Source organism: Barbus barbus (genome assembly GCF_936440315.1).
Source record: "Barbus barbus genome assembly, chromosome: 23".
Taxonomy (NCBI): Eukaryota; Metazoa; Chordata; class Actinopteri; order Cypriniformes; family Cyprinidae; genus Barbus; species Barbus barbus.
In genome coordinates this window covers 25,241,703-25,267,060 of record NC_136751.1, presented here as the reverse complement: position 1 = coordinate 25,267,060, position 25,358 = coordinate 25,241,703, and the positions used below count along the sequence as shown (strand labels likewise).

At 37.5% G+C, this 25,358-nt stretch overlaps 1 protein-coding gene across 1 annotated transcript; it reads left to right on the top strand.

The window, feature by feature from the left end:
• Window positions 1–330: 330 nt before the first annotated feature.
• On the top strand, window positions 331–24,682 carry LOC306842901 (hepatocyte growth factor-like). Its single transcript, XM_079374073.1, has 18 exons — window positions 331–505; window positions 3,287–3,443; window positions 3,976–4,088; window positions 5,568–5,682; window positions 7,830–7,972; window positions 9,243–9,363; window positions 11,490–11,608; window positions 13,651–13,816; window positions 14,422–14,555; window positions 16,799–16,892; window positions 18,503–18,639; window positions 19,939–19,971; window positions 20,139–20,244; window positions 20,775–20,849; window positions 21,475–21,624; window positions 21,730–21,836; window positions 22,339–22,481; window positions 23,067–24,682. Exons 1-18 carry the CDS (start codon window positions 457–459, stop codon window positions 23,247–23,249), a joined length of 2,145 nt encoding a protein of 714 aa, XP_079230199.1. The 5' UTR covers window positions 331–456; the 3' UTR covers window positions 23,250–24,682.
• Window positions 24,683–25,358: the final 676 nt, after the last annotated feature.

The following is a 25,358-nucleotide window of genomic DNA, read 5'->3' as shown; positions in this document are numbered from 1 at the left end:
ACTCGAGTGGCCCAGAGTTTATCAATTCACAACTTTCCTCTCAAACACCCTCAGGGAGGTTAGTCAGCATCACACAGCTGTGTTGACATCTCCTCAACACTTTCCATCCGCTCCAATAAATTAGACAGGCAACCAATATAAACAATTTGCATTTATTTTACTTCCCGGATCGGTTCAACAGCCTCGGTGTCTATCAGGAAATGCGATAATATGCGATAATATTATGTGGAAAGATGGACAGTGGCGAGGCGACTTTAAATGGGTTGAGGGAAAGGGGAGGGAGCGCGTGAGGTACAGTCTCTCAGCTCGCGCTCGTCTTCAGTCAGTCCACTACGCGCTCGAGTCAGCTACAGCCACTTAGAGACTTTCTCTGGTGACAGATATTCTTGTTCAAAGGAGGAAAACGCCAAGACTTCTGACATCTCTTGTGTATTTTGGTGGGGTAACATAAGCGACATGTGGATTTACAAAATTTTGCTCTGTGTGGCCGTATTTGTTTACTCAGGTAAGTTTTTTCCTTCAGTCAGAGAAAGCGTCTTTCTGGGTCTCATGTATTATATTTTACAGTAATAACTGCATTATGTTTTACAGCAATAACAATAAGTGTAATACATGTTTTTAGGGCGGAAACTGAGGTTACCATGGTTAATTTTTGTAGCAATGTTCTGGAGATGCCCAACACTGTCTCTGCTCGAGCTTACATGATGCTATTTATGGGTCATTCCTGTTGGTGCCTTTTGGGATTTGAAAAATGAACAGAGTATCTCTGTTTCATGAAAGTAACATATTCAAGTTTTTTTAAAGTCGGCATACAGATTATGCTCACTGACTTATATTTATATATTCATATAAAACACATTTTAAACAAATTAGTGCTGTCACAAATGTCCACCCTGCAATGGAAAAATAAACAACAGCATAATATACTTCTAATGTAAACTTTGTTCTACAATCTATTATTTGATAAAACATTAATAATATATAATTAAAATGTTATTTCATGTGTTTAGTTCTTAAAAATCACTGTTTACTTATAAGATCAAGATTATTTACAATATGCATATATCTAATAACTGTGGATAACATTACTGTGAGCATGTAAATATATTTGCAAATATGTAGCCTAATTTTTTACTGTATTATCATTGAGTATATGTATAGGATATTTAAAGCCTGCATGAAATCAAAATGAACTTGTTAGTACACATTACTAGTCAATTAAATCTACAAAAAAATAAAATAAAAAGTCTTTAATCTTTAGTAAAAATCTCAAATTTGCTTGAAATGGCATTCCTTTTCTGATGATGTCAGTGGGATGGCTTGGACTGAACATGCTTAACAACTTCCCTCCTCCAATCTTTAGTCTGTTGCAAGATACAGATAGTGAGGAGGTGTGCTAAAATCAGGCCCGCCTTCTTTTTTTTATTATTCAGTCAGTATTCTTACTGTGAAGTACGTCACTATATATATATATATATATATATATATATAAAATCAGTTGCAACTTCCAGTTCACATAGACTTTTTTGTGTAGTTTTTTTTTTCCACCAATAAAGGTACAGTAGTTCCAAAAGAAGCCAAATCACATGCTCTGTGATCTTGAACCCTGCAAACACAGACAAGAAAAGTGATACAAACAATAAACATGCTGTTGGACTATATATCAGCAATACTGGAACATCCCTCAGTCAATCAAATTTGAAGACCAGTACTAACTATACATTATTTTTTTCCATCTTTATTAATCCTTTAAATTTCAATTGTTTAATTTTTCAGCTATTGAAATACATTGGGCATGCCAATAAATTGGAGTTCATGACTCAAATTACACGTGTATCGATAGCGTCACAGTTCCCAAACATTGTATGAAGTTTCACTACGGAAAACTTCACAGATGTTGACATTCATGGTGAGTGGGCTGTTTCTTTGCAAAACATCTGGATAAATGAGTCACCGACAGTGTGCATGGAGCCGAAGGGAGAGATGAAGTGTTGGAGTGTGGCACTATGAAACCCTGCTTTTGAAATCAAAACCGCTTTATTGCACAAAGCCTATTAATTATTCTGTGTTTAGTCATTTCGTTTCTAATCTGCAGTATTTCTGTGACATTGAAGGATCAATGTGGCCGGTTGGTTGCGTAAAGTTTAGAACAGCTTAGTTTTATTGATTTTATAGTAATACATTCTGTATAATGTGGCGTAAAAACCTTTGGTCAGACATATCGAGCCAAGGAGATGTTTAGAAAGCCTTTCTAACCTATCTAACCTCGGAGCTTGTTGTTCTGCACACACTTACGTTCTAATAATATTCAGAGTTAGTCAAGAGCTGGAATCTTTTCAAAGAGCGTGACCGTTGGCTTTGGGTCAGTTTTAGAGCTCAGATGGGGTGTAATGTTCTTTGGTTGGTCTGCCATCAGAATTTAAGGCTTGTTTCACACACACAAAACATGCCTGATCTCACAATGTGGTTTGTGGCTGTGAAATTAGTGCTTTCTAACCATGTGCTTGACCGATAACTCAGTTCTTATGACTGCAGCTGGCATGGATGGGCTCTGGTGGTGATTTGAGAAGGTTTGGTGCTGCACACAAATATCAGACCCAGATTTCTTTGGTCTTCACAATCCTCTCCAAAGTCACAAAACATTTTTCAAAATACCTTGTGTTCAGCAGAACAAGGAAATGCATGCTGTTTGAAAAGGACGTTTTTAACACAGGCTAGTTATGTAGATGTCCAACTGTCTAGTCGATTATGAAAATGTGTAGTTTTGCACATCCTTATTGTGATCTAAGCGGGTTGTTGAAATACAATTTCATCATCTTAGTTCCTTTTTTGCTCCATATTTAATATTCTGTTTTATAGCCTCTCCCATGAGGCTTATAACCATCCTTTACTGATTAAGAGAAAGAAAATCACATGCCATCTGTCATGAAATTATGTTTTATTAGCAAAGTTCGGGAGGAGCACGTTCAGATAATTAACACAAGTGGAGAGCACTCAGCAATCAATGGTAAGAGGTGTATATATACACTCAGCAGTCTCACCTCATTCCATTGACAGTTTTGCAGCATCCCTCCACCACCCCTTCTCCACGCTTCTAGTCCTAAGCACTTACATAGGGGGGGAGTACTCTGGGTTCGGGCCGAACTCCGAGCTCGGAGCCCTCCCCCCGGACAGCACGCCAAATACACATTAAACTTAACCCCTTTAAATTATATGTAAGTGTGAACTCGTGAAACACATGTTTGGGTGCTTCTCCCCATTCTAACACGTGTGTTCTGTGTGGCAGAAACGAAGAGGCATGCCCTGCAAGACTACCAGAAGACTGATGCCATGCGCTTGGTCACGCCACCTGATGTGGCCTACATGTCCAAAGGCCGCAAGATGAGTGTGGGAAAATGTGCACGTCGCTGTAGCCGCAACAGGAAGCTTCAGTTCACCTGCAGGTACAGAGGTCTACAAAGTTTAAAGCACAAAGACACTCCACCTTACACGTAATCGTAAACAGCTGAAGTGTGTCTAAATAAAAGGAGCACACTCCCAGTTGGAAACTGGCTGATTTGAAATAGAATTGGATTAGCTAATTGTGTACAACACAGTGTGAGAGGAAGCAGCTGGAATCTGTTTCACCAGTGGAAATCGAAAATCAGCAGTCCAAGTATTTCCTATTTTGATATTTTGATGTCAGGTCAATGACCTCTGGTTACTTCTGCATAGAAAGAAAATGCAGCTCTTAGTAGATAGAAATTGCATGAGGTTGCATGACATTTGACTTTTAGCTCTTGCAATGCTTTCATTTTTTTTGGAGGCATCACCTGACTTCAAAATACAAAAATCTGACAACAATAGCTATTTTATGCTTTGCTTTATATGATAAGAGTATTTAGTGATGACATTAAATAATTTTTGTCACCATCCTCTTGTTTTTATATGCTTAATGTATTTATTATGATTAACATATGCTGTATCTCTTTGCAGAGCATTCAACTTTGATCAGAAAACTGCAAAGTGTCATTTACTCTCCTATGACAGCCTCACCGTCGGTGTCCGTATGGAGAATGACTTCAACTTTGACCTATATGAGAAGAAAGGTAAAAAAAAAAACTGCCTTATTTCCACAGGGTTTAACTTCTTTTAGGCCAGAGAGAATATCTAATTGGGATGCATAGTAGATCATCAACCATATCAACATCTACCAATATTAGTGTCTCATACAACTACATCTACTTAAGCCAATATAAGAACACGTTTTTTTTTTCCAATTCAAGCACTATTATTTTTCTACACCAGGTTTTAAAAGTATGAAACCATTAACAATCCTATTTACTGTGTAAGATCTTAATCTTGTGTGTACTTTTTTTGTTTTGTTTTAATGCAAAATTGTAGATTAGGCTTTAGTTGAGGGTATAGATTTTTTTATTTATGCTTATAACTGATATTGCACCTAAATGTCTACATTGGTGCATGATTTGTTTTTAAACCCTTTTAAATCTCAAAGACATCTAGAGTTAAGCTTATGCTGGCATGATCTGCCACTGATGGGTTTCATAATATGACGAGCTGTTCTCAAACCTTAGCCAAGTACTGGACTCTTAAGGATTAATTAAGTTTCAGTGTGAATAAATGTGAGATCAGTGTCCATGTGATGATGACACACTCATGCAAACACATACACTCATTCTATCTATCCACCACCAGGATAAGGATGACACAGCAAAATGACATTTCAATCTAAGTCACTGGAAGTAAATACCCCACTGTTTGTCCCTGCTAACAAAACTGCAGATTTTCTGAAGTCTAAAACACTTGATGTCCTTAAGACTTGACATTTATCATTTTCTGTCGACTTTGCTTGTCTGTATATATAACTGCTGACAACAAAGTGCAACAGTGACATTAGAGACTTTTAGCGACCTTGGTTAAAAACTTTGTGTTCAGTAAACTTTTCATTTTTCTAGTGCACATCAGGTTCTTCAAAAGTGACAGTAAAGACATTTGAAATATTACAAAAGCACCAAATCAGCATACAGCATTAGAAGGATTTTTGAAGGATCATTTAACACTGAATACTAAAAAAATAGCTTTGCCATTTACAGATGTATAAATAAATAATAAATGAATATGTTAAAACAGAAAACAGAAAAAATTCACCCTTGGTGAACATAAGAGATTCTTTGAAAAACATTCAATCGTCTTCCCAGCGCACACCTTGATTTCAATTTGATGTCAAATATTAGCCAAGGCTTGATCAAGATGCTGTAACATAATTTTAAATTTAGTTTGGATTTGGGTGAAAATAGGAAGTTAATTCCACACTGAAAGTGAGTTTAATTTGCATATTTCACCTGTTTTTTGACGTCAATTTTGATGTCAATTTGATGTCTTTTCAACATCAGTTGCCCACTGGGTTACCAACACCACACTTTGGTTAAATATTTCAGAATATAGACCTATAATGATAGGTTTGTCTTGATAAATATATCACAAAAAATCTATTCAGTGGGTTTTTTAGTTTCAGAACATAAATATTCCGTAACCTAAAGTTTGTCTGTATATTTGTGTTCCTTCAGACTTCATGAGAGAATGCATCATTGGCAATGGACTCAACTACAAAGGAAAGAGATCGGTGACCAAGAGTGGAGTCCAATGCCAACTCTGGAATTCCAAAACGCCGCATGAACACAAGTAAGTGCTTACTCATCCTCTTTACCTCCCATTCTTGATTGGTCTCTCTCTCTCTACGGGCAATTAAACTCAATTACCCACTATGTGCATTTTTGTGGCTATCAAAAGTGTTGTGGAGTGTAGATAGCTGTTAACATCTCTTTGGTATGTTTCAGTTTATTTATTTATGCACATATTACGCTATTAGATAGCTAATGGCAAAACAGACTCTGTGAGTCGTAAAAATCCCCATTTGTCTCTAATGATGATGAATGTGCAGTTTTATGCATATTGTCTCACTGGCTTTGATGCGTTAGAGGGTTCTCGCTGAGTCTAAGTGTGACAGTCAGTGTAAGTCGACGATTCTCAGAAGTGGAGCACCGACGGAGACAATTAGGTCAATGACAGGAACGCCAATGAGCGGCCAGCATATTTTCAAACAATTGCTTCCATCCTTGCATGACCAAAAATAGATGTTTGTTTACAATTATGCCTATGAATATATACTTCAGGACAAGTTTACCCCAAAATATAAATGTTTGTATACACTTACATCTAAAAATAAACACAAAGAAGCCATATGCAGCCTGGAACAGATGTCATGTTTAGAGGATTTGAGGGTTTGTGCATAAGTGGGAGTTTGACAGAAAGCAGCACAAAGCTAAGATAAGATACCTAATGCAGAACACGTCTTTGAGTTCATTACGGCTACTGGAATTCATTAGGGGCACCACATGGTGCTTCGATTTACTTCCTGTGTTGCAAGTCGATACGATAGATCTGCCCTATTTTTTGGCCTGTACAGAAGTTTTATGCACTTTCTTAAATCCTGAAAATGTGATTACCTTTCAGAGACCTTGAACCCTTACCACCAACTTTCCTGCTCTAGATATTGTATCTCTCTAATAGACATTATTAGACCGTTTTAAAGCCAGCTTTTGATATGCTTGCCTCTGAAACATCACAGGCATGCTTTATCGGCTCAAAAAAACCAATGGACCTGAACGTTCTGAAATACCACACAGGCCTGTAGGTCAGCTAATTTGTCACAGATTGCATTTTTATCTGTATTCATCAATCATCATGAACTTGGTTGATTTGTGTTGTGAATGCCAGAGGCAATTACACAAAAGATAATTACCGTTTGGCTTAAGGCAATGATTTATAAATGGTTTACAAATATTTGCATTGCAAGGGTAAAAGACTTTTTGAAACTCTTTGCAGTAGCGGCATCTCAGAGTTGTACCACTATAAAGTGGTACCCATAAAGAAATGAATAGTACCTTTGAAAAAAATTTGGTTTTAAATGTAAATAAATATTCCAGTCATAATTGTGACCTGTATTGGTCTATAGGGTCATCCCATCATGGTGGTCACCATGTCACATATACAAACTCCTACCTTTATTGTGATAACCCATTTATTTTAGAAGATTTTGGTTTCAGAATAAATTCATTATTAGATGAAAGATAAATGTGTCATTCTGTAATGGCATTGGTAGCCAAAACAATTGTTTTGTGTGATGCTGCTTTCATAACATTCAAATATCCATAGTAAAATGCTATTAAAACAACTATGCTCATAAAGAGCATACTCTAACTCAAGCACTGTGCAGTTTTTGACCTTGTCTGACCAAAGGCTTTACACTACCCCTTTCGCTTGCCAAAATCATTATTTAACTACATTCATTTGTTGTTTTAAGATTCAACCTTTGTACTTTTTCCATAAGTAATAAGAAAAAAAATGAAGATGCAACAATTTCCCCAGAGCCACATGCATGTTAAGCTCTTGTATCACAATGAAATGTAGAGTAGCAGCTGTGTTCTGATGTTAAAGATATCATTAGTCATGCCACACTTATTAATATAAATATAAGTTATTGAGATCTCCTGTTGTTCTTGGCTGGAAGTCACAACTGTGTTATGTGACATCCAGTTAAATTTGTGATTCTTGTGTTCAGTTGTAGTATCAGATGTTAAGACAAAAAAGCTAATAATTGCAAAGGATTGCTAACATCAATAAAAGAGTATTAACTCTCACTCTGCAGGTAAAAATGTCAAGTAAACTGTCAAAGAGTAACAGTATGTTGTTAAAGAAATTTGGAGCAATGTTGCTTGTTTGATTCACAAACATCACTTCTGTTTTATGTTTTCTTCTCACTCCATTAGTTTCTTACCCCAGAGGCACAAGCACAGAGATCTGCAGGAGAATTTATGTCGTAATCCAGACAACACCACAACAGGTCCTTGGTGCTTTACCACAGACCCCAAAATACGCCACCAGGACTGCAGCATCCCACAATGCTCGGAGGGTATGTCCAAGACCAGCAACCTTTTTCTATTTTGTTGTTCACAGTATGCTCTTTTATAGCTTTTAATTATGTTTTTTTAGATATTTGTACTAAAATAATTTAGGATAAAAAATGCTAACCAAACTTTTGACATTATGTAAGAATAGAGCTATGAAATTAATGTCAGTATTAAGATAATTTGGTCTCTAAGAGATGAAAATTTCAAATTTAATTCTCTGACATTTAAACAGTTTCTTGATAAAACTGAGCATGTTTTTTCATAAGTTTCCATTTTCAGAAGTCTCCATTTGTTCTCAGTTCACTGTTTTGGAGAAACAATATTGATGTTTAAACTATCTCATTTGTGCTATCTCTTTTTTAAGCTGTTTAATATGAGAATTGATTTTCAAACACCTTTTTAATATAAATTAATTGTTAATTTATTAGATTCAAGACTTTATCTACTGAAGAAGAATGAAAGCGCTTCATTGTTGGGGTGAATGGAGATTTTCATTAATAGGAGATCACATTGAGTCGCATGCATAAAAAGGGGTTTTCTGCAAGATAGCGATCAGGCCAACAAAAAGGGCCTTCTTGTCTATTCGAAGAGTTGCATGGTGAAATATGGCTGGGAGGGTTTGTTAATAAATTAGTTTCCCATAATCAAAAACACACACAAAACACAAGGAAGGAAAATCATGCTTTCATGAGAGTGTCTGACATTAACATCTGTTCCTACTACAGCAATCTGCTCCTTATACTGTGTGTACTGTACAACTAATAGAGAGATGACTCTAGCTGAGGTGACCCCCATCTGCTGTGATATTTGATTTGGTCCTACAGTGACTAAGCTCTTTACTAAGTACTGTAATAATTACATGTTGCTTTAACCTTTGATCGTACGAAATCTGTTAGAAGCTGCAACGTACATTTGGGGTTAAAAACAAGGCCTAATGGGTGGTACGTCTGCCTAGTAAATTGAAACGTCAGATTATTCATTTTTAGACAATCTGAGGGTCACATGTGGCTCTGTAATTGCTTGTCTTCTTGATAAATGCGATTACAATCCCTGCAGTCATTAATAGTTAGTGATTAGTCTATGTGTAACAAACATGTGCACTAATTTACTACCAGCATTCGGCCACAGTTGCAGTCTTCTAACCATTTAACATGACAAACAAGGTTGAACCCTGTTGAGTCATCTTCTACAAGCATGCTAACGTTGCTCAGATGGACTCTTTTGGGCCTTGTCCTGGTTAAAATTCTTACCAACCTTGTTCCTTATCCATAGTGGAATGTATGACGTGTAATGGAGAAAGTTACCGTGGACCATTGGACCACACGGAGAGTGGCCGGGAATGCCAGCGCTGGGACCTTGATGAACCACATAAACATCTTTTCCACCCTAAAAGGTATGAGACCTACCAGAAAGTGCAAACAGTTAGGGACAACTTCAGTCAGACTTCAAGTTAGGATTTTCAATCAATTTGAGAGGTTTGGCCTATTTGGCAAACTTAGAAGAATGCAAATCCCTTTCGTTCACCTGTTGGGCATTACTGATGATATCTAAAAGCATGCGTCTTGTTGCAAAAAGGTGTGCAGTTACTTTTCTAAGTGATGGAAGTTATGATTTTGCACCTGGAAGACACAAAATCCATAGACTTACATTAAAGGGATAGTTTACCTAAAAATGAAAATGATGTCATCATTTACTCGCCCTCAAGTTGTTCCAAACCGGAATGAGTTTATTTCTTCTGCTGAACACAAAATAAGATATTTTGAAGAATGTTGGTCACCAAACACTTTCTGGTCCCCATTAACTTTTATAGCATTTTTTTTTTCCCATACTATGGAAGTCAATGGAGACCAACAACTGTTTGTTTGCCCACATTCTGTTTTGTGTGTTCAGCAGAAGAAAGAAATTCATAAAGGTTTGGAAAATCCGGGTGAGTAAACAAAAGAACTTTCATTTTTGGTGAACTATCCCTTTAAAGAGGGACCTGATACATATCTAAAATATTATAGGGACTTGGGGGGTGGCCTGATTTAAGCTGAGACCCAGAAATCTTCTAGAACTCCCTAGCAACTACATAGCGACAAACTAACAACCAATCAGAACATGTTAGCAACCCCATAGCAATGCTGGAAACCCTGAAATCCACTCAAAACACTTGAGTGAGTTTTGCACGGCAAACATTTTCATCAGATGTTAAGATGATTAAGTTTCAAAGAAAGTATCAGATATCATTTGAAAAACTAGTCAGTGATTTGATAATGTTTTGCTGAAGAAAGCTGGGGTTGTGAGTGGATCATTGGCCTCATGTCATTTAACATTAATTGTGGAAAACAACTCAGATATGCTTTAATCTGTCTGAAATCACAATGTGTGCAGCCATCTTAAAGTGATGGCCAACTGCAGTCATGAAAAATTACACTTTGTTTTGGAAAACATCATCTGTTTTGTTCATGTTGGACAAAAAAAGTTCCTTGCACATCTTTACTCAATTACATACCTATTCTGTGGAGAATAGCAACTGAAAGAGTTGAGACCACATTGCTACCTGATGTACTTGCACTTTCCATTCAATGGCATTTTCGTTTTGCATGACCTTTCCAGTGGCCCAGTTTCATCTTTAGTTCTGGGAAACAACAATATCGTTAATCGAAAATAAATGTCCGTTTGTTTTGAATACTCTCCCTTAAGAGTCTCTAAACACACAAAGTTCATATTTTTTTAAATATGTCAGATTGCATACAAATGCTTTTGAATTTAGCCTAATCCGGAATGGCATTTGTGAGCAACTTTGAAAAATATTCGAAAAACCCACTTGACCTCATGGGAACTGTGTGATGCCCCCCCGTTTGATATAAATCACAAAATCAAATGACTGCTTTGTGTGAACCTACCATGATGTCTTCAAGCAACCATAAAAAGCCATTGAACATTACAGCTCTTCACCTTTTACATAACAAGTCTGCCACAAAAAGTCTCAGATTACAGAAAAAGTTAGTGTAAATACAACATTAAAATCAATTCAATCAATCGAATATTTATTTTAGATTGACTTTAAGTTATCTAAAAATGTATTTAATAGGAAAAAATATAGGAAGTGAGCATGCAGAATTAAATACTGGGTATCAGCCAATATACACTACTGTTTAAAAGTTTTATTCATATTTTGAAATATTTTTACAATTAAAAATAATTGTTTTCTGTTTGCTTTTAACATACATGATCAAGTGATGCTTCTGGACACATCATCAGTGTACTGATGATATATACTACTATTCAAAATTCACTAATGGTGGAAAACTTGTGACCTGTATAACTATGAGTCTTTACATATATGCAGAGCAACGGGCTTCTGTCTTGTGCGCTTTAGCTAAGAGGTCCTGTTGTACCAGTAGCAGAGAGCATGTTATGTATTTTCTGGAGGTTATTTGAATTGTATCCCGCCTATAAATCAAAGTTTCCATAGAACAGGGATAGTTGATATGTGGCATGTTAAGTGTGTTCGTTTTGCCCTTCCTATGACAGATCCCCCGATAAAGGTCTAAAGGACAACTACTGCAGGAACCCAGACGGGCGCCAGAGACCTTGGTGTTTCACCACCGATCCGAGCACTCCATGGGAGTACTGTAACATCAAACAGTGTGGTGAGTGTGCGTGTCTGTATCTTATGTGTAAGATGAAGAGACAGAGAGAAGAACAAAAAGAAGCCAGAGAGAAAGAGAATGAAAAGAGGCAGAGTTTGCCAAATTTACAACTTCCTCTTCCTGTAGCCCTGGCTCCCCTCTCGTTTGGGACCCTCACAGGAATGTTGTTTGTAACCGGGAGAATATAGAGCGGAGGGTCCCCCTATAAAACTCTCTCTCCTCTCTTACTTTTTCCTCAGCTCTTGCCCTGTCTTTTCAGTACTGTGCCTCTGTGTTTATTTTCCCTCATCAGCGCAGTGCAGCGTTGCCTTATCTGCATGAGAGAAATGTGCTTGAGTTTCAAGTGCTATGTAAACCTTCCATGCTAAAGACAAAACACGCGTGTGGGTTTCAAACCCCCAGTTCGCTCGAACACACAAGTGCCCAAAAACCTATTATTATAATGACACCCTCACCCCCTCCTCCTCCTCTCGCTGCCTCTGTTTATTTTCATTAGCGAGGCGACGGCATGTTGCTTCAAATGGGAAGCGAAGCATAAACTCAGGCATCCGACGCTCACGCTCTTCACCATTCTAGACTGAGTCATGGGGTTCGCATTTGTATTTCAGAGCTATTTGGCAAGTCCATGTCGTAACCTTGAGCAAAATCCTGTGACGGATTCACAAAGATCACCGTCCTGGGAGGAACTTTTCACCATGCTCTTTCCTGTTTGGCAGAATGCAGCTTCTTTTCAAACACCTCAGCATCTCAATAAGCAGCTAAACAGAGTTTAGCTATGTATGTCACTCGTTTTACACCTGTGGAAACCATCATAGGTGCATCTGCTTTTGCAAGAAGTGGCTTTCGCCCACTTGCAGAAGGAACATCATTCTTAACAAGACTATTTGATACTCTATAAAGCTAAACATGCTCTTAAAAGATACAATAAACACAGTAAGAAAAAGTGCCTCATTGTTTCCACTTGCTTGACCTTTGCGTTTGTCTTCACGATGTTACGCACCACTGCCTTAGTTAGCATTCTTTAATGCTGCAAAACAAATGCTAACCTAACATTGTACGAACATAATCCCAGCTAACAGAGAATGTTCTCAGAACATTGTGGCAAGGTTCTCTCAAAGGTGTGAATAAGCATTGTTCCAGTAATGTTAATGTTTGATCTTATCTGGTCTTTAATAATGTTAAAACGTTAGCACAAATTATTATACATTATTTATACATCATTCATTGAACTTTTTTGCTCCTGAAATGTTTTAGTTGGATGTTCGACTAATATTTTTTAAATGTTACTCTTTTGTTACTACTTTACTAGTTTCAAAATGTTTTCAAAATGTTCAAAAATGTTCAGCACTCAAAAAGTCATGTTCCCATAATGTTTGTAAAATCATAAAATGGTTTCCTTATTGTTTTTGCAGACCTTCGCATAAACATGAAAAAACAGTTTTAAAACATTTAAAAAAATTAGACATTCTGAGAACATTCAGAAACAACATTAATTTAAACTTTAACATTTTTGTTAGCTGGGATAACATGGTAACATTTTATACGATGGGATCCACTGTAGATCTCTTCAAATTCTCAGAGTTTTGGATGCATTTGAGAGTTGGATTTTGGGTTTTATTAGCAGGACTTGGCCTAAATCCCCATACTGCTAGCCTCATTAGCAGACTGAAGCACTAGCAGTTTATTGGAGGTAAACATAATAACTGTCTCCAATGAGCGTAATTTATTGCAATGAGATTCATGGGCAAAAACAATATATATCTGTTGTGCACTCATAAAACGCTTACTTTTTACCCTAAAAAAGCTCTGTAAGGCTACTGTTTTAGCATTTGTCACAGACTTAGTGACTGCTTTGACTCATTCAGGAAGCATCTCTCTCTGTTAAGCAGAATAAAGCTGTTGTTATTCCTCCCTCAGGCAGTGCGGTCTTACAGTTAATAGTGAATCTATGATTCAGCGCTCATCATGCCTAAGGAGTGATATTATGCTTCATTCTCTCACTCTCCTTGTCTTTCTGTTAATGTTTTTCACTGTTTACTCAGAATCAGACAACGGTGGTGACATTGACAACACAACAACTTGTTTCCGTGGACGTGGAGAGGGTTATCGTGGAACGGTTGGCATCACTCCCGAGGGAGTGACCTGTCAGAGATGGGATGCCCAGTTTCCCCATCGTCACTCTTATACTCCACAGAAGTACCGTTGCAAGTAAGAAAATGCTCCTAAAACATATGCATTAAGTATTGATGTTTATTGATGTCGACTGGACTTCCTTGCTTTATGCACATGCACAGCCGAACTTTGATGGTCTTTTTATTGAAAGACTAAAACATGTAGTACATTTAGGCATCACAACAGATGAAAAATTATAAAAATGGGTGGGATAAAAAATTCCATGAAAATACCTTTAAATGAGGAACCCGACTCAAATCTAAGGAACAAAATAAAAAGTTTTGCATGGACAAACACAGCCAACAAATAAAATAAAATAAAATTAAATTTTAAGATGAACATGCAAAATAAAATATCCAATATCGACTGATAAATATACAGTGTCAAATTAAATACAAAAAATACATATGTTCACCAGGTATGCTGTTCCATTCTGTCATCACTAGGAAAATCTAACCTAAATGTTTCTTCTCCCAGACTGTTATCTGTCATCGTGCAAGTTTATATTTCAAATAAACTGCAAATAATTCTTCAAAACCTGTAGTTTTTAAGATCAGTCTCAGTCTGTTCAGCATAGGTTCTGTAACACTAACATGTGTGATGTGTATATATGATCACTGAGTATTAAATCTGCATTGCAGGGATCTCCGGGAGAACTACTGTAGGAATCCTGATGGTCATCATCTCCCATGGTGCTTCACGACTGACCCCAATGTACCTGTGGCATTCTGCACCAACATCCCTCGCTGTGGCGTTTCACTCTCTGAACCTGAAGGTAAGAGTCGTTTGTGTTATTTTCTTTCTGGTATTCATTCGAAAGTTTGGCGTTCCATGGTACTAGAATTACATTTTTGATTCTCGAACACAGACCTTGAGAAATGTTTTAACCATTTAGACCTCATTGCTCTTCATGACAACTCAAATTTATTACAGCATATGTTCTTAAATAACGGTAAAACAATATACATACCACTTTTTTCATGTCATCAGTATCTGTTTGTTGCACACAGTCGAACACTGGGAAATACACTGTCTTACACAGGGCTACTGTGTTTTGAATTCAGTGAAGCTACCATGGAAAGGCATTGCCTTATTGGGTAGCTAATGTTCAAGAGTGTCACGTGTTCTTCTCAACCATATTTGTCATGCACGAGATCACATTGTTGTACTTTTATTCAGTCCATGAATTTTTAGAGACTGATCTGAGCTCAGGGACATTAATATACAGTTAATTCTATGTAAAATATCAGCATCCTTGATTTTTAGAAAATCCAGGGAGAAATTTACTGTTTTATTGAAATCCATGGCATTTTGATACTTGAATGCATTTAAACATTTCAGTGCACACCAAAATTAATTGTTTCAAATATTAACCATTTGGTAAAAGCACTGTGGCAGCTGTAGCTTATTGGTAGAATATTTCAAGGCATGCCCTTGACCGGAGACATTTAACCCTCATGAAGTTCTGTGACATGTCTGACCCTGGCTTTGCCTCCTCTCTGTCTAGATGTGTATTTCTGTACTGTGAGCGAAAATTCCAGTACACCAGGCGAGTTTACAGACAGCGACCATAAAACCTATTACACTTTATTTGCTTTTCAGAATATTTTGTTTTCCGTGATGTTATGCTTGGCGTTCTTCCAACTGTGTTTCTCTGGCTGGGTAAAAAAAGAAGACTATAACTTTTGAAGTAGTTCCTTCTTTGCATATCAAAACGACCCTCAACAAACTTCCTTGACTTTGTTCTTATTAATCCTCCCCAGCAAGACATAATATCTATATAATTTCTTTTCATGATGCTCAAGAATGTCGTAGCTCTTTCTTCCTTCTTTTCACTCTCTTTCATTTACTCTTTCTTGGCTGTCTTGGCATTGGTGTACGGTGGTCCCTGTGGTCCGATCTCCACGGCCACTAATGGGGGCTGTTTGAAACATGTGCAGGGAGCGGGAGCCACAGTGTGGGAATGAGACAGCATGAGTCAAGCATTAATCACTGCTGACAGCTTCGTGTGACTGGCAGGGCCCAGGAGACGCTTCATAGAAGGACTCGCACAAGCGCTGATGTTAAGATCGATTTAGCCGGTGTTCCAATTGAGGCCGTTGGGATGATCGTTCGACTATTGTGGTGCGCTGGGAGCCCTGCTGTGTTTCCATAAGCAGTGTGTTTCCACAAGCCTGCTGTGTTTCTTTAAGCACTTCGACTTGCAGAGTTTGATAATCATTTTGAGGCATTTAGGTTAACAGCATTGATTAAAAGCAAAGTTCTCACTGGGGTCATTAAAACATCTATATTTAATCATGTTGCATTACATTCATCTTTCACTTTATGCATATATTTAGAGGTTGCCAAACATATTATTGCTTGTACTTAGGCTTAGTGAGTTTGGAAAACTTGAACTTAAACTTTGGCACAAGAATTATTTTATCAAAAGTGCAACTGAAAAACCTTATAATCTGTATGCTTTATTTTACTGTGTGTAATTGATTTATCCAATTTGTTTGTGAGATATCATGTGTATTTACCTTTTTTGTCTTTTGCCATGAAAATAGCCTGCTGCCGTGGCATGAAATCATTTAAAGCTAAATAGAAATAAAAAAAAATTAAAATGACAGAAGAAAAAAAAAATAAAAAAAAATAATGCAACTTAAACTAAAATTCAAAAGGAAACTGAATATTAAAAAATTAAAGCTACTTCAAAATATTAATAAATACTGTAATAGAATATAAAAAATACTAAACACAGGCAGCTGATTGAGGAAATGTGTGCTATTACTTTCAAAGCAATTTTATGTACAGTTTTTCCCTGAAAAATTATAAAATGAAATTTTAATGAGGGACCAGACGCATATCTATGTAAGTAAGTAACTAACAAAATATCATAGTGAGTTTTGCATCGGCAAGCACACATTTTCCTTAGAGAAGTATCCATAGAAAATGCTGTTGTTTACTATTATTGCACAACTCCTTTATAATATGTGCTTTAGTTTGAAAATATGTTTTTTGGCTATGTTGTTTCAGAGTGTTATACGGGCACTGGTGAAACATACAATGGAAAACGGGCAAAAACACGCTCTGGCATCCCTTGTGCTCCATGGAAAGACCACAGTGAAAGGTAAGAGCTCTCCATCCATGTCTAGACTGCAAAATAAATGTCTGTGTGTATTCATTTCAGAGTAAGCATTTGATTTTTTTTTATCAATTGAGCTTTAAACTGAATAAATAACATGCACAGATTCAGAGACAAGAAACTGATTGTTTACAGTCCTTCAGTATGGACACACATATAGTTTTCTCTATGATTTTTCCATAGTCTAGTATTAAGCAGAACCATCATTTCTATCGGTATAGCGCATAGATTCAGTCATGGACATTCACTCAGTTTCCATGGAAACCAAACTAGGTCCACATCTTGCTATGCAGGATCTCAAGGACAATCCCATGATGCCTTTGCTCTTCTTTGCAAGGTGAACAAATTCCATTTTGTCATTAGGTTCAAGGGTCAATCACAGCAAGTTGTCGTTAAATTGGTGAGAGTGAATAAATGGGACAGATGCTTTGTGAAATATCTCATGTTTTTTTTAAATATATGTAAGCATATGAGGCTATCAAATATGCATTCACAGTTACTTACAGCCATACTGGAGTGTTAAATAGCAAGAGTTTATATTTGTTCCTGCCAGGTGTGGTCTGTTTCCTCTAATGCAGTTATGGTTTTGTCTGTGTTTAATGTGTAATTATCAGTGAGCGTGCATGTGTAAGTCTCAGAGGAGTCAAGCAATCGTTTCCGTAAAAGGTCTGTGTTGTTTCTGCCATCCACACTCACCCTGAGATGTGTGGCGTTAAATAACTTCCCTGTTTTATGAACAAGTTCCAGGTCAAAGGTCGACCTTTCCAGAATCCCGCCAGCTCATTGATGCAAAGCTCAGGGATTGTCAGGTTGCGTTTGTGTTCGTTGAGAAAATAAGACCCTCACGGTTTTCTGAGGAAGAAAAACACATTTTAGTGTAGGACCCCCATTCTGAAGAGCTCTAATTGATGGTAAACGTGGAGCAGTTGGAATGACTCAATTCCCTAAAAATTGCAGGCAGGCCAACCCAGCTGGAACGGGATTCTTTAGCGCCACCCTCTGACCCCTTTCCTCACCCTAACCCTTCTCCATGAACACATCAAAGCCAATCAGCTCCTTTATTTGGCCTGCAGCCTGTGAGCCGGCATGGCCGGGTTGCAAAGGTCACTGTCGGACAGGCATTAGGCGTAGATTGTTTACATTGTATGAACCCTAGAGTAGCAGGGCTAGAAAATCATTGGTGTCATGCATGTGCTCTTCATTGTAGCACTTTTGGTCTCTGGTGAATGTTTGGAGAATTGTAGCATCTGTGGATCTTCCTGAATCTGAGTGATAATGTGGAAAAGCTTGGGGAAACGTGTCATGAGTAATGCACAAGCTAAATACTTCACCTTGCCTCCTGAGAGGAGCTCCACACAGCTGGGGCTTAAGATGAACTTATGAAAAGATGTTTCTTTGGACTCTTCTCTTAAATGGATTTAGATGTATTGTTTTGTTACAAACAGTGGATAGACTGTTTGATTTATGTTAAACGACGCTGCATTTGCCTGAATGATGCACCTGTTTTGAATGTTTATATTAATATGTTAATTTTCACTCTGCGTTTAATGCTGCACATCTTCTGTTGTTATGATGAGATTTGTTTTTGTTCTCAGTAATGAAAGAGATGTGGACTTGCTGATGGCTGAGCAGGCGGGGAACTTCTGCAGAAACCCGGACAAGGACAAACATGGCCCGTGGTGTTATACCAACAGCTCATCTATCCCCTGGGATTACTGCTCTCTCAAACCCTGTGAGTTAGCAGCATGTTGTCTGTGCTAACATTACAACCTGATTGAGACCTTTGGGTTCACTAAAATGCTACTTGAAACATGAAGAGTCTAACACAAGCTGAGGAATATGGGGCTAAACCACTGAACCCAAAAAGTGAAATGCTAAAAAGATATTGCCTAAAATAAACTAAAATTCTGTGTTTTATTAATGTAGAATGAACTATGTCACCATACAATAACCAGAGGTGCGTAGTTAGAGCAGAACATAAAAGTATAAAAAAGAAACTATAAAAAGTGTAAAAGGTAAATTTTAAATTAAAATTAAAGGTAAAGTGTAAATTTTGTAAATCAAATTAATATATTTTTTTAATTAAACACTTTGCAAAGCGGAAAATTAAAATAACTAAATAACATTAAAATCACTAAAAGTTACAACTCTATAAATACAGATGTGCTGCTTAATATTTTCAGAATTCTTTGATGAATAGAAATTTTTTAAACAATTCTTTATTTAAAATGCAAATATTTTTAACATTATAAATGTCTTTACTGCCACTTTTGATCATTTTAATGTGTTCTTGCTTATAAATGTATTAGGTTCTTAAAAAAAAAAACCTTTGACACCAACCTTTTAAACAGTATTGTAATGGTTCACTCGTTCACTGAATCATTTGAAGTGCTTCTGGACTAACATAAGACAACATAATGTGTACTCAATTGTTCGTAGCATTTAACAGCTCTCACACACTTGTGTCGGATGTTTTAGTACAAGTAAGTACAAGTAATGTCACTAACTTTCATTTGAGCCCAGCTATCCTTACTTATATTACAGTATGACTGTTTATTTCTTTATACATTACAGACAATAACCAGATTTTTGACAATTATGTACCCACATATGCTGCTTTCCTATTGACTTACACTCTCATCAATGACACTGCAGACTTGTGTTGAGAATGTAGGCCATGTGTTACGAATCTACATACGGCACATCAATCACTCACACACACATGAGCACACTTTCCTCAGAGGTTTCAGTTTAATTAAAGAGTGTAAAGTCCAGGTGGCTCAGACTGTCAGCACTCCCTCTGTCTCTGTCACACACACACACTCGCATGTATAAGTTAAGCTTCAGTGCTGCTTAGGTCTAACTGGTCCCACATGCTGGACCAAGTCCTATGCTAAAGACCTCACACACACTTTCACTCAAATTATACTCTAAACAGCCATCACTGGTGACCACATCTTTTTTTAATTTCTCATGCCTATTCATTGCTTAGAACAAAAATAAGCTTTCTTTCCTCTTCCTTCCTTTTTAGGTGAGCCCTCACATAACAATCTGCCACAAAAAGGTAATCATGTTTTTCAAGTGTTGTTAAACTGTGCAGATTTCCATCTGATATTCTTTTGCTTCAGATTACATTAGAAAGATTATTTCAAAAACACATTTGTGTGTTTTTCTGTGTTCTGATAAACTTCTGCGTCACCCCTCATTTTGTCTTTTCGTTTCTCTTTACAGATGAGGGTACAAAGACCTCATGTTTTGTTCACAAGCAGGTGAGAATCGTCGGTGGTGGGCCTGTCCGGATTAAAGAAGGCAGCTGGATGGTCAGCATACAGAGAGGGTAAGCAATTTGCAAAATATGTAGATATAACATTGTTAAATAATATCATTAACAAACATTATTTGTAGCGCACTAAGAATTGGTAACTCAAGACTTACCCATGTGTATTTATTGAAAGGTGAAGAATTACCAGTATGTAATTCTAGTAAGACTTCATTGACTATAAAGCATATTTATTTGGAATTTCTTTTATTTGGACTGTTTTTAAAATGACTTGTTATATATTTACTGACTTATTGACATGTGATACTATTAGGTGTTGTCAATATATTTACAGTTAAGATAAAATATTTTTACAGAGTGTTTCCCCACTTTCTTTATATCAAGCAAGAAGTATACACATTGTCTGTTATCCTAAAAAGCCCATCGCAGGCAGATTGGCTGTAAAATTCCCTCCAAATAAAGTGCAGTTGTCCATAAAGTCAGTGTTCAGACAGCTCCTCAGAAGTAAAGCCCTGCACTGTCATGTTTTATAATGTGAGAGTCATGTTGGAGATGCGTCACTGTCTCATGTCTCTCGGTCTCTTCAGGAGCACTCACTGGTGCGGAGGTTCTCTGGTCAGGGAGGAGTGGGTGCTGACAGACAGACAGTGCTTCTCGTCATGGTAATTATCTCCAGCCTTGCTGCACAGTCACCATCGTGCCCCGGCCTTGACCTCTGGATTCTCAGGGTCACAGGGTCAATGATCAGCAGGCTTCCATGATTTGTCTTGAGCATGTAACCCAACAAATCAAAGCTGCGGATGTTTTAGAACATGCATCTTATAGCATGAAACATCCATAAATCTACATATCCACAAAAACGATATAGAGGTCGTATCACGAGGAATCAAATTTAGCTTGAACTTTTGAGATAAGAAAAATCATTTTACTACAAAAACATATTGTAACATCCTTCCTAGTCTAAAAAAAAATTCAATTTTAAGACCATTTGTAAATTCAAAGCTGGGAAAATAATCTATTCTGAACTTTTTAATTGCAAAGAAGCTGAAAACGTATTTTGGACTTGCAAACATGCAGTTTTCTAGTATATCTGATGCACCTCATTATAAAAAGCTGTTGGCATGAAAAACATAGTAGCAAAAAAATGTCCCATTTAATGTTAAGGATCAGAGAGAGTAGAAAATGGTAATAAAAACTAAATTACTGGTACACACACACACACACAAATGAATTCATGAATAATTATGCCCAAAACTCGAAATCATACTTTTATGATATGCTCCCCAGTGTGCCTGACCTATCAGAGTACAGAGTTTGGCTTGGTATATCCCATTTGAACGAGTCGGGTGAGAATGACTTCCACAGACAGGAGAGGAAAATCTCGCACGTCATCTGTGGCCCGGAAGGCTCTAGTCTCGCCCTGCTCCGACTGACTCAGTAAGAACTGCCGATTAATCAACATGTATATTATTAATATATTCCATCTCCGATCTTATTCTTTTGTTGTTGATGAAATGACCTCTCTGTTCCTTTTTCACATAGACCTGCACTCCCAAGAGAGCGTGTAAGAATTATTCAGCTGCCCGTGGCGGACTGCAGCATTCAGGAGGACACCATATGCTCTGTGTACGGCTGGGGTGAGACCAAAGGTGGGTTCAACTTAAGAGCCAGTCATCAGAGACTCCCCACCACCTGACAGCTTTACAGGCACACAACATTGCTGTCTTGCTTCCAGCCTCACACGACAACCACCCAGTGGCTTCAACTGACTATAAAATTAGGTTATTTTGTTTAGCATGAATCCATTACCCAAACTTGTGTGTACACCAAGGAACAACACTTGAATACATTATAAAAATGAGACCAGGGTAGGAAATTACCCAAGGCTTGGGGGAAAAAAGTCACAAAAATGCTCCAAATATTTCAAATGTGAGAGCAAAAAAAGTTCTAGTTTTCTTGTGAGGGCAACATTAACAAACAGCTTCCGAAATAATTAATGTTGATGATGAAAGCATTTTGGAAGGTTTATGTGGTTTGGAACTACATAGCGTAACAGTGTGTAAGCAGGAGCGTAGGCACACAAATCTGAGTTCATTCTCAAGTAAATGTGCCAAATATAGTCTCTAATAGAGTGTTTTCTGGCTTTCTCAGGCACTGGACATGAGGGAACGTTGAAAAGAGTTCATCTGCCCATAGTGAGCAATGAACGATGCCAGCAGCTTCACAAAGGGACAATTCCAATCACCAGTTCAAAACTGTGTGCTGGTGGCAGGAGAGATGAAGGAGTGTGCGAGGTGAGTTTATTCACTAGATTTACTCTCTGCAGGATGAGCTACCATTCACAACGTTGGGGTCAGTAATGGTTTTATTTTTATGCTTTTGGTCAGAAATGAACAATTATGCATGAAATTGCCAGTAGAGACATTTTTTTTTTTTTTTATCTATTTAAAATAAAAGTGGTTCTTTTGCATGTTCTATTAATCAAAGAATCCTACACAAAAAGTATTGGTTAGGCAACAAAACTGTTATAAACATCAATAATAAGAAGAAATGTGACTTTTTATATTTTTATTTTCATGTGACATTGAAATCTGGAGTAGTGATGCAGAAAATTCAGCTTTGTCATTACAGAATTTTTTTTTTTTTCTATATTACATTTTAAAATATATTCAAATAAAATCTTCCGACCTCAAACTTTTGAATGGTTGAATGGCTACTTATTTAAATTGCTGACATATTGAGACAAATGCAATCTTATTTTTCGTTTAACTGAAACAAATTATAAGGGTTTTGATGGCACTTTTACCTTTGTCATATTTATATGTATTTATAAATATTAATTTTTGCCCTTTTGTTTTTTCTGTTTTTCATGCTTACAGAAAGACTATGGCGGCCCTCTAGTATGCCAAGAGAGTAACAGTAAAGTCATTGTCGGCGTGAGCATAAACGGCAGAGGATGTGCCCGACACAACCGACCGGCCATTTTCGTGAACGTGGCCTTCTATACTGGATGGATTCATAAAGTATTCAGAAATTATCCAAACTCAGAACTGAACAACTGATGGAGAATAAGCAGGACCTACGATCTGAGAACAAAAATTCAGAATCTCCATAAATCCGACAGTTCATTTCTTGATTTAAGGATCACCTGAACAGATCTTGTTGAAAAAGTTATTTGGGAACTTTCCCAGCTTGGCCAAGAAACATATATTCAGAAACTACTCAAAGAGCTAGAACTGCGGCTGAAACTGTTGCTCTGAATTCAAGCAATTTGTACACATAATAATGCCAGAACCACAGAGCAAGGCGAGACAGAGTCTCTAAAGGCTAAATTCGTAACTAGCCATACGGAAAGATAAAGACTACTGGACCGAAGTGCGGACGAGCAGCCAGAATCTGTTTCAAGAATCAATAGCAATTTCAGGCCACCAACCAAAAACATCAAGTCCTCGAAGAGAAATCTTGCTGCAGTGTGCTACAAAGCATTCGTATGTACATTCAACCCACACATTACCCATCAAACTAACAATCTGGACTTCAGTTGGGATATTGGATTCAGAGACCTAACACAAGTTTGAGTCTGGATTCAGACCAGGACTTGATATAGGGATACAAACTCTCAGATCCCAACAGGAATCTGCCGTTCCCTCCTTTAGAAGCGTTCAAAGCTGACCGACATACACATTTCGGCCGCTCCTCATCGAGAAAGAGAGCTGTTATGATTACAAGTGCTTGTTGATATAAAACGCTCATTAACAGTGTCATTCAAAAAGCCCCTCGATAAAGTATTAGCTGTTAGCTGTTAGCTAAATGTAGAACATCTTATGGGTAAAAGTATACATAGAAGGCTTTTGCATTTGTGCTCCTGATAATACTTGAAAACACACATGAGGGAGGTCACTGTGTCCCTCAATAACACCTCCTCGTGTCGCCATTACAGATTGTCGATTGGTCAGCGTAGGTGTTTATATAGTCAGAGGTGTTCCATCCATTTCCAGTGTTGATATTTTGTCCGCTAGCCTGAACGGAGATGACATGACCTGCTTGTAGTGACATGCAGCAAAAAATCGTAATTGTCATAACATAGCATCTGAGGTTCCCATACACTCTGTTTGGTTTAGAGCAGAATTCAGAAGAGGATTTGGAAATGTGTGTTGTAAATACTGTGGTCATGGGAGTGGGGTAATCACTCCCAGTTCTTTCGTAGGTCTCATAGACCTTTATAAGAGGTTGGCCTCCTCCATTCCAGTGTCCTCATTGGGTGGTTTTATATATTTGTAAATATATCTGTATTAATTCCAAATGCACATTTTGTCAGTTGTGAAACTCAAGAACAAGTGTGATATTTTATGTTTGTGCACGTGTGTATGCGAGTGTGTGTAATGCTGCAAAGATGCATTGAGGCCGAAACGTGCATCTCTGCAGGACAGAGAGCAAAGCAAGCGCACATCTTGTGTTCTTGTAGACATCAGAATAAAGGGGAAATTTACAGATTAATTTAGCTGTTTTTCAGATCAGAGCCGGTGTAAGATAAATCCGAGTGATTTTCTCTCTTGTGTGGTCTTGGATTGCTCATTCCTCGAGCGCCTCGTTCCCTCGCGCTGGCCTGCCTCCAAAAACAATCAACTTGGGAAATTACCTCCAAAAATAATGTCGTCTTAAACAAATAGCTCTGTGAGTGATGGCTCGTAAGTGTTTGTATTCCAACCACTCCCGATGCTAATTATGTTGGTTAAAATGAAGGATGAGTTTAATTTGTAAGAGTCCTGAGGCACAAGTCCTTATGTAATGACGTTGTGGAACACATTGAGATTAGTGTTACTAAAGCACAAGACAAGGCAAAAGAGCCCTTCAGTGTTACCTCATTTGGCTTTAACATTTATCAAAACAAATGTTTTCGTGTAGAAGAGATTTTTTTTACTTTGGAACAATACGAAACCTGTTTGAGGAAACCTAGAAGCTGCTGGATGTTGAAGTGGCTTGTTCTGAACTCTTTGGTAAGACACATTGAGGGGCAGTATTTTGGTGTGAAACCTGCGTCGCATAATCAGATTTAACCAGGCAATAAATTAATTGTCATTATTTTCAGTGCAAGCATACCTCCTTTATGTATATGCAAATTAGGCTACTTATGGAGTGTGCATTATTCACACAACCCACCAATATTTGCC